Here is a 15,544-nt window from a genome sequence, read left to right as displayed (position 1 = left end):
GTGTTCACTTTTTGACACCTATGGGGATGCTGAAAGGGGTGCGCAACTGCGCATGTCTCGTTTAACTGCATTTGCTGACAAAGAAAGTCAGGAAATGCGCTGAAAGTTTTTCCACACTTGTTTAGACTGTGCGCACCCACAAGTATTCCCAAACCACCACATATGGGGATACTAAAGGGGGTGCGCGTGGCTCGTTTTAGTGCATTTCCTGACTTTTTTTGGGTCTGTAAATGCACTTGTTTACACCATGCAACTCAGTTTTTTTTTTTCGTCACGTATGGATGCTAAAGAGGGGTGTGCATGTGTCATTTTAGTTGTTGTTAAAAGAGCTTTTCCATATACCATGCGCACCCCCCCTGGAAGGTTTTTTTTTTTCATATAGAGATGCCAAGTGCATTTCCTGACTTTTTTGGGGTCTGTAAATGCACTTGTTTACACCATGCAACTCAAACTGTTTTTTTTTTCTTCACATGGATGCTAAAGGGGGTGTGCATGTGTCATTTTAGTTGTTGTTAAAAGAGCTTTTCCCATATACCATGCGCACAGCCCCCCCCCCCCCCCCCCCCCCCCGGAAGTTTTTTTTTTTTCATATAGAGATGCCAAGTGCATTTCCTGACTTTTTGGGGGTCTGTAAATGCACTTGTTTACACCATGCAACTCAAACAGGTTTTTTTTTCTTCACATGGATGCTAAATGGGGTGTGCATGTGTCATTTTAGTTGTTGTTAAAAGAGCTTTTCCCATATACCATGCGCACCCCCCCTGGAATTTTTTTTTTTTATATAGAGATGCCAAAGGGAGTGTGCGTAGCCCGTTTACAGCATTTCCAGCCATTTTAAAAAATATGTATTTTTAAGTGGTCTATAAACTAGTATGTGTATACATTTCTTTCGTTTTATTTTGTTGCCATTTCACTGCATTTTAATCTACACTGACGCTGACTTTATGATTGAAGCACCTGCAATATGCACCGAGAGAGCTCCTCAGCACACTGCGGCCAACTTTGCACTTCACTTCTTCTAACCCAACCACCAAGCATGTTAACAAAACACTTTTGCTCAAAAGTCAAACTCACCGAGAGGAACTCCAGCGTGGAGACATAATCCCGTTCTGTCTTTAGCAGCTCGTTGAGGACGCACACCCGCAAACGGAGCTGCTTGTCCAAATCTTTCCCGTTCTCAGTTCTGTGCTCGCTCCTGCTTTCCTCGGTCATGGTGTCAAAAAAATAAAATAAAAAAGCAGAACAAAAGGAAAATTACACTTTCTCGGACATAGTTCAAATAAAAGTGGGGCTGTTTGGTTGCTAACGTTGTAGGAACTTCAGAGCAAATAAAAGTGATTTTAAAAAATAAAAGTGCTGAAATGTTCTTTAAATCAAAGCGTAAAGTGAAGGAAGGATGCTAGCCGGTTTAAAGTGAGCCCATGTGACATCCATACAGCTTTTGACGAGTCTACTCTGCCTCACTTTATGCTCGCTAAGTGGCAATCATGCACTTATTGATAAACACGCGAAATTCCGGTAGAGTTTTCAAAGTAAAATAACAGCTCTCACGGTTTTAGGAGAACCGCAACTGAATCAAGCAGTTAAAACTTTGAAATAGATTAAAGAATGATATCAAAATAAATATCTATATAATGGTCTAGTTAAGCCTGTGTTATATATTGTTTTTCATGCCATACTTTGACGGTACAATCGCCTGACTTCCTGTTTGAGAAAACCTTGACAAATTAAGCACTTTTCTTTTAACTTTTCACAAACGACACACACAAAAAAAGGCAATATTACTATAATAACTAACTGTAACTACCATTTTAATGTTTACTGTACAGAAATGTTTGGCACTTGGAATTGGGTAGCGCTAAACTTGGGAAAACATTGCTCTCTAGTGGCCATATTTGTTACTACAGGTCTCACCCAATGTCTGTGATTTATATTTGCCACCACTAGAGAGCGCCATTACGACAAAAAACAAAAAAATTCAAAAGTGTTTGAGAAAGCCAAAGATTCAGTACACTATTACACAGAGAAAAACACAAATATTACACTAAAAAGAGGGAAAAAAATGAAAATTCAGGACAATTAGCAGGATAATACAAAAATATTAGATGAAAAATACAAAGAACACCCACAAAAAAGGAAAAAATTATGGACCTCACCTGGGCTTCCAGTCTTGTCGCAAATTTTCTATTACATTCTTAATATGTAATTAAAATGAAAAATTAAATTAACCACTGTTGCAGCCGAACAACAGCAAAGCGACTTTTCAACTATTCTGTGGGTTAAAAACAAAAAACAAACAAACACCTAAGCTGGCTCATCAAGTGTCTGAAGAAAAACCAAACATTCCCATGGTGCTAAAGCAGTGAGTGTGGGTTGGAAGGCGAGAGTGTTGTTTTTGGGCTATGTTGTACATATACAGTAATTGGCCTGTTAAACAGGTGCCGTTCTTGTTGACACAGGAGGCAAGCATGTGAAAAATGTGCTGCCGTAGCGGAATATTCACAAAAGGAACAGCCAGTGGTTGACTCGAACAAACAGATACAGAGCATCGTGCAATGAGACGTGCCCATTTGACATCATTCAAGGCTTTGAACATTTTATGTCATCACCAGGGCAAACACAACTTTTAGAAAACATCTAACATGTAATTTTTATTGATATTGTGACAGTAAGTAAAAAAATGTCTCGAAATGTGGTAAGGGCCCCGGCGCCGCTCGTTATACGTGAGCCCCCTCTTGTGGTGTGCGAAAGAATTACTGAAATAAATGTTCAACTTGTGCTTAACTATTAAGGGTTTTTAATCCAGAGCAATAAAGTTGTATAGTCAAGTTCAGTTGTATTTAATTTTGAAGTACAATGCATTTTAAATTAAATGAGAAAAAATACACAGTTATTAGATATTTAAAAATAAAATACTCAAATTTTGGAGAAAAAAGTATAAGACGAAAAATACTGTAGAGTAAAAGCCGAGAAAATGTTTTTTTTTCTACAAAAAAAAGAACAAAAATACAAATAAATATGTTTTTTTAAGTAAAACATTTCCAGTCGAAAAATACTCAACAATTAGAAAAATAAAAAATGCATCCTCCTCCAGAAAAATCCAGAAACATTACAGAAGAATACAAAAGTATTATCGATAAGTAATTTTGTTAAAGATTGTAAAAAAAAAATAATCCCACAACATGTTATGTTAGAAGAAACGCCCATTTTTCAATAATAATTAAACCGTTTCATGTGCATTAAAATAATCAAATCTAATACAAACGACTCTTTTGCATGTACTATATATATATATATATTGCTGATATTTAAAAAAAATACTGGTCATCGGTTCGAAATCTGATTTTAGTATTATTAGTTACAAGTGTGTTGGTTAATGCGCATGCGCAGTGGTGGGCTGCCTTTACGCACCACGTGACCCCGTTCGTCAGCCAAGCAGCCTCGTTTAAAAGCAGGCTGGTGCTTCAAAAAAAAAAAGTGCTAAATGCTTCCCCCCCACACCCCTTCTTCCACCTCCTCCTCCTCCTCCTCTTCACATTTGGCACCTCCTGCGCATCAGGTGTCAAAAACCTTTCTTCCAGTCTGAGGTGGACCGAGTGGAAGTGGACGAACTTCATCCTTCGAACTTTGACGTTTTTTTCTCCCCCCTTCCTCATGATGACAGTGGACTCCGGGTGGCCATTTCGTCTTTTTTTGCTGTCCTGTGTGATAATCTTCAACGATGTGCTATGCGCACATTCACTCTACAAGAACCGCTACGCAGGGTGAGTAAATAACTTCGAACCCCCCCCCCCCCCCCCGGTCCCTCCCACCCCTGCTTTTCCATTCATGTATGGCCATGAGGGATGAGACGCAATTGCAATCAGATGTGTCGCACGCAGTGTAGATTTTCTCATCGAGAGCGAACAAAGAGTCGCTCTATATTTGCTTTTTTTTGTTGATTTAAAACCCGCATGCAAGAATGTAGCTACTTGGAACATCTCAACCTGGATGGACGATGACCGTTTTTTTCACTTCAATAAAGTGTTTGAAGTCAACTTTTCAAAATCCCGAGCTGTAGTACCAAAGAGAATAAAAGGCATACTGAAAAACAACATCAGGGGGTTAAAGGTGTAATCTTGTGCAAATCGAGATTAAAGTCATATATCTTTTTAGATTATGGTATGAGGTTAATGTTTTTTAAATGAAGTAATACATTTATTTAGATTAAAGTCGTATATTTTCAAGGTTACAGTAGTCATTATAAGAGAATAGATAAAAAGTCAGTCAAATTTTTACATGTTTACATGTTCAATAAACCAAATCAAACCCCCCCAAAAGTTGGATACTACCATATTGTGTAATTATGTATATTATCGTATTATTGTGTAATTTCACGTTTTAAAATATCTTTTAGAACAAAGTCCTAATATTGTGAGAATGAAATCCAGTATTTTTTTTTTAAATTGAAGTCATACTATTACGAGATTAAAATTGTATGTTTAAATAATTTTTGTTTAGATTTATTTAAACAAAGTACCAGTAATATGTTTTCAAGATTAAATGAGTATATTTTCAAGATTAAAGTAATCATTTTACATGAGTAAAATTGCATGCTGTCATGATAAAGCAATTGTGTAAATTACAAAATAAAATAAAAAAGAAGTGAATCTGTAAAGCCATAATATTAAGAAAATAAAGTTGGATATTATTGACAATTTTTTAAAATATATTTTGGGGATCAAAAGTCATATATATACAAGATCAAAGTCATATATTTTGTGTTAAAGTAATAATAGTATTACTTTTTCAGTTACAATTTTTTTTGTACAGGTACAAATCATGACTTTTACAGATACAAATTTAGACTTTTTTTCTATAAGATCAAAGTCAAATACATTTGAGATTACATTCACAAAATTGTAAAAAATAAAGAATTTCTGAGAACGCTACAAAAAGCCCCCCAAAAAGACAAAACAGCCCCCTAGAGTTAATCCAAGCTAAAACTCTGTGACATCTGCTGCACGGCGGCGGTGTTTCATGTTTTACATTAAGCGTAAATGACCCAAACGGCGTGTATGCCGCATTGGTCAATGACGCTTTTGATGAAGAGGAGGGAGGCACCTCATCTCACTTCCTCCTCCATATGTTATATATAACTGTACTGTATTTTGATTTATTTTGGATGGATGTCAAATAAGAGCCGTCTGGTTGACAAGTAAAGTGCATTTCTACAGTTTACATTGACAAGAATCACCGTATTGTTACATTGGTACATATGGCGCTTAATGGCGTACTTAATAAAGTGTCGCCCGAACTGGCGCCTTCATTTAGGGCACCCTGCTTCCTGTGGGACATTGTAAAACCCTTTAGTGAGCGCGCGCACACCCCCAAACAGATAACCCATGTTTGTATGCACCTCAAAAAAGTGTTTGTCGTCCAATGAAAAGCATGTAAGTCTTAGTCGTGACGTTTGCAACGCGAGCCCGAAGGCGCCTTGAGGTCAATTTCAATGGACAGCAGATGATGGTAGAATATCAAAATGGCAGCCCCTAAAATGGATAAAAACTGGTGAACTCATCTAAATCTTACACCACCAAACACATCCAAATTTTAAGACACGCTCGCCTTACGTTTCGCCATCTGAACAAGGGCTGCTTTTGTAGTAAACATGCTAAAACAGCTGCTTCCAAAGTGCCACCTGTTGAAACCCGATCCCGTAATGATGCCCCCGGCATTCCGTCATCACGTCCACCTTCAACGTCTTCCCGTCCGGCATTCTGTAGAAAAGCGCATGTAGTGTCGCGATGTTGATGGCGGCGGTAATTTAACACTTGTTATTCACGCAGCGATCAAGTCTTCAGGATAAGCCCCGGGAACGACGAGGAGGTTTGCACGCTCAGGAACGTTCTAGAAAGCATGAAGGTTGGCTCTGTTCTCGTAATATTACGGCAAAATTTGTTCAATGTGCATGTTTATATGAGTTACATTTAGCCATGTAATAATACTGATGATTTTGTTTTTATGCGTTTAAGGTGGACTTGTGGCAGCCGAACAGCATTTCCCTGATCAGTAGGAACGCTACGGTGGATGCGCACATCAAACGCAGAGACACGCGACGGCTACATGCCACCTTAAAGCGGGAACGTATAAAATATAGGTGACAACATGTCATGTTCTCGGATGACATCATATTGCATATTTAGGTTTCATCATTTTTTATGCAAGATGAAAAAGTCGCATGACGAGAATGTCACAATGCTATAAGAAGAAAGTTGCAAGAATTTAGTTAAAATATTCCCACGTTAGAATGTTATTGTAAAAAAGTGGTAAAATAAAAAAAATTAAAAATGGAATGAAATGTGAGAAGTCATAACTTTAAGAGAAAAAGTTGGCAATATTATGAGATAAAGTCACAAAGTTGCGATAATGAAGTTACAATATTTCAAGAAAAAAATCGTAAAGCAACAGGATAAAGTCGCAAAATTTTGGAAACTTTACTAGACTGAAAGTAAAAAGTTATGAGAGTGGAGTCGTATTATTTTTTTGTATCATGAAAAAAGGTTAAGTAAAATAATAGTTATGAGAAAAAGTCATAATATTACAAGATAAAGTTACTATATTGAAAGAAAGAAAAAGATGCAAAATGAAGTTGTAATGTTATGAGAAAGGTAAAGTCCGGATGTTTTTGTTTTTTTGTATATTACGAAAACATTTGTGATCTTGCCAGTATTATTCCGATAACACGGAAATCCAATTGTATTTTTCAGAAAAAAAAGTTTTAATTTTAGCAAAAAAAAGAGTTATTATATGAAGAATAAATAACGACATTACAAGAAAAAAGCCCAACTATTCCTTACTAAAGTTTTTACTACCAAGAAAAAAAGTACGACAAAATAAAATCACCAAGTTTTAATGTCACTAGAAAACAGTTGTAAAAATATAATAAATAAGTTCAGACAATTCAGACTATATCTTGAAGCGAACATTTTTAATATATCACTGCAATATTCTTTATAACGTTTTGTGACGTCAATCTCCTCTTCCCGCAGCGTTTTTATCTCTAATCTGCAGCAGGAAATTGAAAAGCAGACGAGCCGGCGCACGTCTCGCAAGCGGAGGTCAGACAGTCAATACGACTACGAGGTCTACCACTCCCTGGAGGAGGTAACCTCCCTTCTATATGCTACATAAGCAAACTACACTACTGCTTGCCGCGCTACTCCTTCTGAACCATTAAAGACAGAAATCTGATAATTTAGCAGAACATTTAGCCACACGGTATGGAATGTGCTATTACTTTTCTAAGAGATCGGAGCTATGATGACACTAAATTTGAGTCATTGAATTGGATTGACTCAAATTTTTGAATTTTTGGGAATTTCACCAAGGAACATGAAATTGAAAAGCAGACGAGCCGTCGCACGTCTCGCAAGCGGAGGTCAGACAGTCAATAGGACTACGAGGTCTACCACTCCCTGGAGGAGGTAACCTCCCTTCTATATGCTACATAAGCAAACTACACTACTGCTTGCCGCGCTACTCCTTCTGAACCATTAAAGACAGAAATCTGAAAATTTGGCAAAACATTTAGCCACACGGCATGGAATGTGCTATTACTTTTCTAAGAGATTGGAGTACGAGGTCTACCACTCCCTGGAGGAGGTAACCTCCCTTCTATATGCTACATAAGCAAACTACACTACTGCTTGCCGCGCTACTCCTTCTGAACCATTAAAGACAGAAATCTGAAAATTTGGCAAAACATTTAGCCACACGGCATGGAATGTGCTATTACTTTTCTAAGAGATCGGAGTACGAGGTCTACCACTCCCTGGAGGAGGTAACCTCCCTTCTATATGCTACGTAAGCAAACTACACTACTACTTGCCGCGCTACTCCTTCTGAACCATTAAACACAGAAATCTGAAAATTTAGCAGAACATTTAGCCACACGGCATGGAATGTGCTATTACTTTTCTAAGAGATCGGAGCTATGATGACACTAAATTTGAGTCATTGAGTTGGATTGACTCGAATTTTTGACTTTTTGGGAATTTCACCAAGGAACATGAAATTTGGTAGGCATGTCTATCATGGGTACCCACAAAAAAAGTATGAAGAGCCCATGTCTGAAAAGGCACAGGAAGTCTAGTGTGTCTGTCCATAACTTTTTCTCGAGATTTGTTTTTCTAAGAATGCTACGTCATGGCAGTGCCATTCATTCAAAATACCTAATGCGTGTTCATCCCCACCATAAAAGATCCAGAGGTGGATGTTTGAGATGAACACAACTCACTCCGACCTGCTTGACATGTTCTCCATCGGGAAGTCGTACGAAGGACGGCCCCTTTACGTCCTTCAGGTAAGAAGCGTTGAGACATTTGAAAATAAATACTAAACGGACAACATTTATCTGCTGCCAGCTAGGAAAGAGAAGTCGCCCACAGAGAAAAGCCATCTGGATCGACTGTGGGGTACACGCCAGGGAGTGGATAGGACCCGCCTTCTGTCAGTGGTTCGTCAAAGAGGTAGTCCGACTCCTACTTTCTTGTAGAAATCTATGCATGAAAATGTTTCAAGGATGCACGCTTGTGCAAATAATTAAGAAACACTCGTTTCTTTACGAATTGAAACTCTTTAAAGTCACCCTTTAAAACCATTTAATGGCTCAGTTTGCTTGAAAAACACATTGCTTGTTTTAGGACACCTGTTTTCAATTGGTTAGAGGTTAGGGGAAAAGTATTTGTTTCATTATTTGGTCCAGTAAAAGTTATGGCTAACACAATTCAGCCTCCAAATATGTTTGTCTATCACGAGTAAAGCCAAAAAAGACTTTCAAGAATGCATGCCAGAAAAGAAACAGGAAGTCGGCCATTTTGGTTTGAAGCAGCCATTTTCAGAGGTCCTATAAAGAAAATTTAGACCCCAAAGTCATTTTTAGTTAGCCATAAAACATGAAATTGTGTAGGCTTGTCTATCATTAATAGACCCACCAAAAACTCAAGAACAAATACCCGAACAGACGCAGGTTTTGAATTTCTATTTGAAGCAGCCATTTTGATTTGGGCTTGGTTTACGTCAGAAAACAATTCATACTGTTAACGTGTATGTAGAGTTGTTGAAAATGAAAACAATTGAAGTTTTTTTTTTCTTCCAGTATTTACCTGTATGATCAAATTTGATGGTTTAGTCACATACTTCTCCCAAAAGTAACTAAACTCTCTAAAATCTCTTTCATAAATGTGGGAGTGAAATTGCATTAACATGTAGAAAATAGAATTTAAACTGAAACTTCTGATGGAAAAAATGTCCCTCCATGTTTAAAAAGAAAAATAGATGTAGTACCCTGGTTGGCCACAAGAGTTCAGGATCTCATTGTTCTTACTATTCAATGAACGCCAGCGTCCCGTTTGTCAAGACTGAAATCAAGTTAAGACCGTGTCATACAACATTACACAGTTTTTCACTATTCATTTTCACTTTGCATTAAAGGCCATGCCCGATATGATTTGCTGTTATATACAATTGCAGGCGCTTAATTCGTACCGGTACGACTCTGCAATGAGACGACTGCTCAACCAGATCAATTTCTACATCATGCCTGTCTTCAATGTGGACGGATATCACTTCAGCTGGACTACGGTACTTGGACACACCCACACATGACAATAAACCAGAAAACCTGTAGAATTTCACAATCTATAATTAAAAAAAGTACCATAATTGTTGCCCTAGAGGAGTACAAATGGCTGGTAGCTGTATAGTTTTATTCCCTGTAAAGGATCGCTTCTGGAGGAAGACGCGATCCAAAAATCGCAAGTTTCACTGTCGGGGAGTGGACGCCAACAGGAACTGGAAAGTCAAATGGTGTGGTGAGTGCGATCACAAAACACGGAAAACAGTGAAAAATATTGGCTAAATAGTATTACAATCAACAAAATAGAATTGGGTAAGAATTACTCAATTTGTTCATCTAAAAAATGCTTAATATTTAATGATTAATTGTAATGATCATTTTTTTGTATTTACAGTACTTTATGCTACAGTGTATTAACATGGTTTGAAATATTATAAATAAATACAATACTATTCAATTGCTTACAATATTCAAACTTAAAATATTTGAATATTTGCATTGAACTATGATATAAAATATATTTGAATAATTTTATTAATTATTATTCATAATTCAAATATTGAATAATTGAAGGTGGTGTAAAGTAAAATTTTTAATATACAAATAAAATAAATATGGTATACCATAAATTGATTAAGCTACTTACAAGTATATATTATAGAAAATGAATACAACTGATACATTTAATATGAATGAAAATGTTATTCTAATGTAAATATATTTACATTAAACTTCCTTAGAATATTTTGACATGAACATTATTATTAACTATTATTGATTGCATTAATTGAATTTTTAATTTTCCTCGTTGCCTGAAAATCATTTGAAATAAATAGCATGTAATTGTTCAAATACATTTATTAATTTTGAATGAAATTGTGTTTATTTTATGCTACATTTATAGGTTTAATAATGTACAAAACAGTATATAATATGTACTGTACTTTACAACAAATTATATAGTGGAACCTCAAATTCAGTGGTACAAGTGTAGAATTAGGTTAGCGACCTGTATTGTTTCTATGCTTCCACTATATTTTCTACGATTATCATGACCACGTCACATGACTGCCCTTTGGCGGCATTTCACAAATCAAACTACCAACAACAAAAAAGCCAATGTCTAGAAGCGCATGCCAATTTTGGGAAACCCTGGATCCTCGATGAACTGAAGTCTCACAAGCTCAAGCCAGTAAGGTTTTTGATGTATATTTCAACGGCGTTTGACTTCCAGTATATTTGTTTTGTTCTAGACCGGCTGTCTCAGCAAAAAAAAAAAAAAAACACTCACAAATGCATCGGTACTACTGCACATTAGTGACGCCATACTTTTGATACCGTTATCGGAGAGACGCTAGCTCGTCTAGCTCGCCTAGCACAGTCTCAGCGTCCAGATACTCCGGGGTCTCAACTTTTACGAGCTGGGACGTCAACTTCTCGATGTCGGCGAGCAACGTGGCGAGCAGTTCGTCCTTCTCTTGCAGGGCCCGGCTGATGTTCCTGTGGCATTGCTCCCACTCGGCTTTAAACTGCTGCCATTCGCTGTTGATGGCCTCCACGGTGGTTTTGGTGTTCTCCTCGGCGCTCTGTTTGAGCTCCTCGCATTCTCGCATCCAGTACTTGCGCACGTTGGCCGTTTCCTGCCGGGAAGCCGCCAGAGCGTCCTGCAGGTCGCCGGCCACGCTTCGTACCTCCTGGAGCTTCTCCGCCAAGTCCCTCGGTGCCTGGACCTCGTCCAGAGCTTCTCGGAGCATCTGCACCTCCTCCCGGTGGTGTTGGCGCTCCAGTTCGATTTCCCGCGTGAGAGCGGCTATGGCCACGGGGAGTTCCTCATCCACCAGCGTCTTGGTCTCCCGCTGGAGCTTCAAGCCCTCCTTCAGGCGGAAGACGGATCCTTGCAGCTGGGAGACCTCCGATTCCAATATGAGGGCCTGTCCAGACAAGGCGCTGTGGTCCGCTCCGAGCAGGGAGTTCTCCTTGGTCAGCCTGGCGATCATGTCGTCCTTCTCCATGACGCTGCGGTTCATGTGCCACTGCTGGCGCTCCAGTTCCGTCTTGTAGTAGACGGCGGTCTCGGTGCTGTGCCTCTGTAAGCTCTCCAGCTTGACGTTGAACTGAGCCGCCATCTCCTCGGCGTGCCAATGCGCGCTCTCCCACTGAGCTTGCAGCTGGGCCGCCGCCTCCTGCTCGCGGACGTTCCACCACTGCTGCCACTCGGCGTTGACGGCCGCCACGATGTTCTCAGAGTCGTCCTCGCGGGCCCTCTTGAGCAAGTCGTGCTCCTCCATCCAGTACTGCCGCACCTGCACCGTTTCCCGTTGAGCCGCCGCCAGAACGTCTTGAAGAACACCCATCTCGTGCTCCCTTTCCCGCAGCTTCTGTTCAATCGCCGGGATGCTTCGGTCACTCCTCGCCTCGTCCAGAGCCTTCTGGAGCCTCTGCCGCTCCCTGTGGTGGCTCTGGCGCTCACTCTCCATCTGCGCTCTCAGGGCGGTGTTTTGAGCGACCAGCTCGCGGTTTGAGCTCTCGCTGAAGAAAAGCGCACGCTTGAGGCCACTCTGTTTGGGGTAACCTCCTTCCGTCACCATTGCCTGATGCCGTTGATGGTGCGTCTGAAACAACAATTAACACTTGAGTACTCAAGCGCATGTTTTCAAACCTGTAAACCCTCCGGGTTGGCCAAATCGGCGGAAATTGGAATTACTAGCATGGATATTAGGCCATCCCTAACAACGATATGGCCCCTCATGAACTTCTTCATAACTAGATGTCCTAATCTCTGAGCACACTCTAAAAACAGTTGGGTCAAATTAAGACAATTATGGGTCAAAAATTGACAGATTTTCTACTTTGGTCAATTTGACCCAACTTTGAGTCAATACTTGGGTCATTTTGTATCAAACAACCCGGAAAATTTGGTCAGATCATGTACTTGGGTCAGTCTGACCCACCCTCAGGTCAAAAATTGGGTCATTTTCTATAAATCAACCCACAAAGTTAGGTCACATCCTCTACTTAGGGCAATTTGATCCACCCCAAAAAATATTAATTTTGTATGAAACAACCTAGAAAGTTGGTTCAGATTTTCTACTTGGGTTAATTTGACCCAACTTTGGGTCAAAAACTGGGCCATTTTGTAAAGAACAACCAATAAAGTTGGGTCAGATCCTCTACTTGGGTTAATTTTACCCAATTTTGGGTCAAAAACTGGGCCATTTTGTACAAAACAATGAAAAAAAGTTGGGTCAGATCCTCTACTTGGGTTAATTTGACCTAACTTTGGGTCAAAAATTTGAGGGAAAAAATGGACAGATCCTCTTACTTGGGTCAATTTGACCCAACTTTCTAGGTTGATTTGTAAACCAAGAAAGAAAGAAAAAAACATTCATTTTGTATAAAACAACCCAGAAAGTTGGGTCAGATCCTCTACTTGGGTTAATTTGACCTAACTTTGGGTCAAAAAATTGGTCATTTTGTATAAACAACCCAGAAAAATGGACAGATCCTCTTACTTGGGTCAATTTGACCCAACTTTGAGTTAAAACTTTGGTCATTTTGTATCAAACAACCCAGAAATTTTAGTCAGAACGTCTAACCCGAAAAGTTGGGTCAGATCCTCAGATCCTCTACTTCGGTCAATTTGACCCAATTTTCTGGGACGATTTTTACCCCCTCCAAAAAAACAAACAAACATTCATTTTGTATAACATTTTTTTTTAAAGTTGGGTCAAATCCTCTACTTGGGTTAATTTGACCCAACATTGGGTCAAAACTGGGCCATTTTGCACAAGACAACCAATAAAGTTTACATTACATTACCAAAAGGCAAACTCACCCTCCTTGGATAGTCTGCTGTCGGCGTGCTTGCGTACTCCCTGCTGCCCACGCTTGGGCTTGGACTCTCCAAGTCATCCATGCTGTTGTTTGCTAATTACCCATCATTGTTGAACTTGTTTTTGTCACTAAATGATAAGCAGTTTAGAAAATAGATGTAATGCAGTATGGAAAAAAAATGAAGTAATGTTGATAGTGGAAGAAAGGGAGAGGTCGTGGCATCAAAGTCATCCAGTCACAAAGGCACGATGTAAATAAAATGTCATTTTGGGGGCTTTGTGATCAAGGTGCTTACACCTGTATGACACGTGTGACGATATGACCTCATCGTCTGCAATTCATATTAAGAATTATTATTATTATTCTCCACTCACCATTAATAAACATTGTAAAATGTCTCACAGTGAATCATAACTGAGCATTATACAAACATTGGAGTACCTAGCCTTGTTAGCTTAGCTGGCTTATTGCTACCATGACGTTAGCATTTGGTTAATTAGCACGATTTGGCTTGTTGATTTTGATAGCCGTAATTGCAAGTAAAAAAATAAAACAAATGTACTGTTTCGCAGAGGAGGGGGCTTCCTCTCACCCCTGCGACGACACCTACTGCGGACCCTACCCGGAATCAGAACCCGAGGTAAGGGCTGTCGTCAAGTTCCTGCGCAAGCACAAGAAGCGCGTCAAGGCCTACATTTCCGTACATGCGTACGCCCAGATGCTCCTCTACCCGTATTCGTACAAGTACGCTGCCATACCCAACTTTAACTGCGTGGTAAGTCTGACAAATGAGCACTGATAAACTTGGGACCAAATCTGTCAGCACTAAGCCGTTTTTTTTGGGGGCAGGAATCAGCAGCTCACAATGCAGTGACAGCCTTATATTCAGCCTATGGAGTCAAATACAGATATGGACCTGCTTCTACAACCCTATGTAAGTATACATTATTGTATCTTTGGATTTTCCCATTGATAGATGAGTTGTCAAAATAATAAATCGCTCTAATAAATAATAATATGGCAAAAGTAAGGCGCAGGATTTAGCTGTGTGTTCCTCTCTGTCACAAAGATGTTAGCTCAGGCAGTTCCATAGACTGGGCCTACAGGAACGGGATCCCGTATGCGTTCGCCTTCGAGCTGCGGGACACGGGCTACTTTGGCTTCCTGCTGCCGGAGACCCTCATCAACCCCACGTGCACCGAGACCACGCGGGCGGTGAAGGCCATCGCATCGGGCCTGCTCAAGAAGTGCCCCATCGACGCCAAACCCTTCCCGTATATATGAAAGCACTCAATGTTTTGTTTTTAGATCAGGACTATCAGGATGATAAGCTGTTCTTGAAGCACTTGTCGTCATCCAGCAGCACTTTTTGATGAAAAAAATTCAACAGTCAAGTGACCTGCATGTAAATTCTTGTGGACGCGTTTGTTACAGTTGCCTTCATTACTGCAAGATTGTCTGGGTATCTCATTTGCTATCAAAAATGTGTATTTTGGCATCGTTAGTATAAGTAGTCTTACTTTGTACTCAGGTATGGATCACAAATGTTGAACTTGTGATATTTTAATAGTGTGTTTGTGTATGTGTGATCAAAGACTTGAATAAATCTGTTTTATATAGTGATAACTTGTATGTTTACTTGAACGGATTTTTAGAAAACTAATACAACAAAACACAAAATGTAGACATACAACTTGGCATGCCTTTCATTGGCGTTAGATTGTCAGAACTGTATTAAAAAAATAATCAAATATGGGGGGATCAAAATATTATAGGAATAATAATTTGAAGTAATAGATTTCTTAATTTAGAAGCTATAAGAGGATACATACAGATTAAAAAAAAAAAGCTTTAATAATACAATTTAACAATAGCAAATAAAGAATAACTACATTATGTAAATCCAAAATTGTGTTTATATTGCTTTTAATTCTCTGCAGATATTTGACAAAATGTGAACATTTGGATAAAAATATATACATTACATATAATAACTTACATGTTATTATTTGGGCATGTAACATACATATTTCTGATAAGTGATAAATACTGTAAATCATAAGACATTGAGTTTACTATTGTACAATTTGA

At 39.1% G+C, this 15,544-nt stretch overlaps 2 protein-coding genes across 3 annotated transcripts in view; one reads left to right on the top strand and one right to left on the bottom strand.

The window, feature by feature from the left end:
* prex2 (phosphatidylinositol-3,4,5-trisphosphate-dependent Rac exchange factor 2) overlaps positions 1-1,468 on the bottom strand; it is a 47,486-nt gene extending 46,018 nt beyond the window's left edge. For both annotated transcript variants that reach the window (XM_077554129.1, XM_077554130.1), the window contains exon 1: positions 1,075-1,468. In XM_077554129.1, the coding sequence (XP_077410255.1) occupies positions 1,075-1,212 (138 nt within the window). In that variant the 5' untranslated portion in view covers positions 1,213-1,468. The remainder of the gene's footprint in view (positions 1-1,074) is intronic.
* A 1,967-nt stretch (positions 1,469-3,435) lies between these two features.
* cpa6 (carboxypeptidase A6) lies at positions 3,436-15,073 on the top strand. Its single transcript, XM_077555011.1, has 11 exons — positions 3,436-3,764; positions 5,829-5,904; positions 6,015-6,139; positions 7,032-7,146; positions 8,243-8,344; positions 8,406-8,510; positions 9,514-9,624; positions 9,764-9,854; positions 14,026-14,228; positions 14,303-14,387; positions 14,523-15,073. The coding sequence occupies exons 1-11, from the start codon at positions 3,655-3,657 to the stop codon at positions 14,735-14,737; spliced, it is 1,338 nt and encodes a 445-aa protein (XP_077411137.1). The 5' UTR covers positions 3,436-3,654; the 3' UTR covers positions 14,738-15,073.
* Positions 15,074-15,544: the final 471 nt, after the last annotated feature.

The sequence above is a fragment of the Vanacampus margaritifer genome, chromosome 20, assembly GCF_051991255.1.
Source record: "Vanacampus margaritifer isolate UIUO_Vmar chromosome 20, RoL_Vmar_1.0, whole genome shotgun sequence".
Taxonomy (NCBI): Eukaryota; Metazoa; Chordata; class Actinopteri; order Syngnathiformes; family Syngnathidae; genus Vanacampus; species Vanacampus margaritifer.
This window is presented reverse-complemented; position numbering and strand designations above follow the sequence as displayed.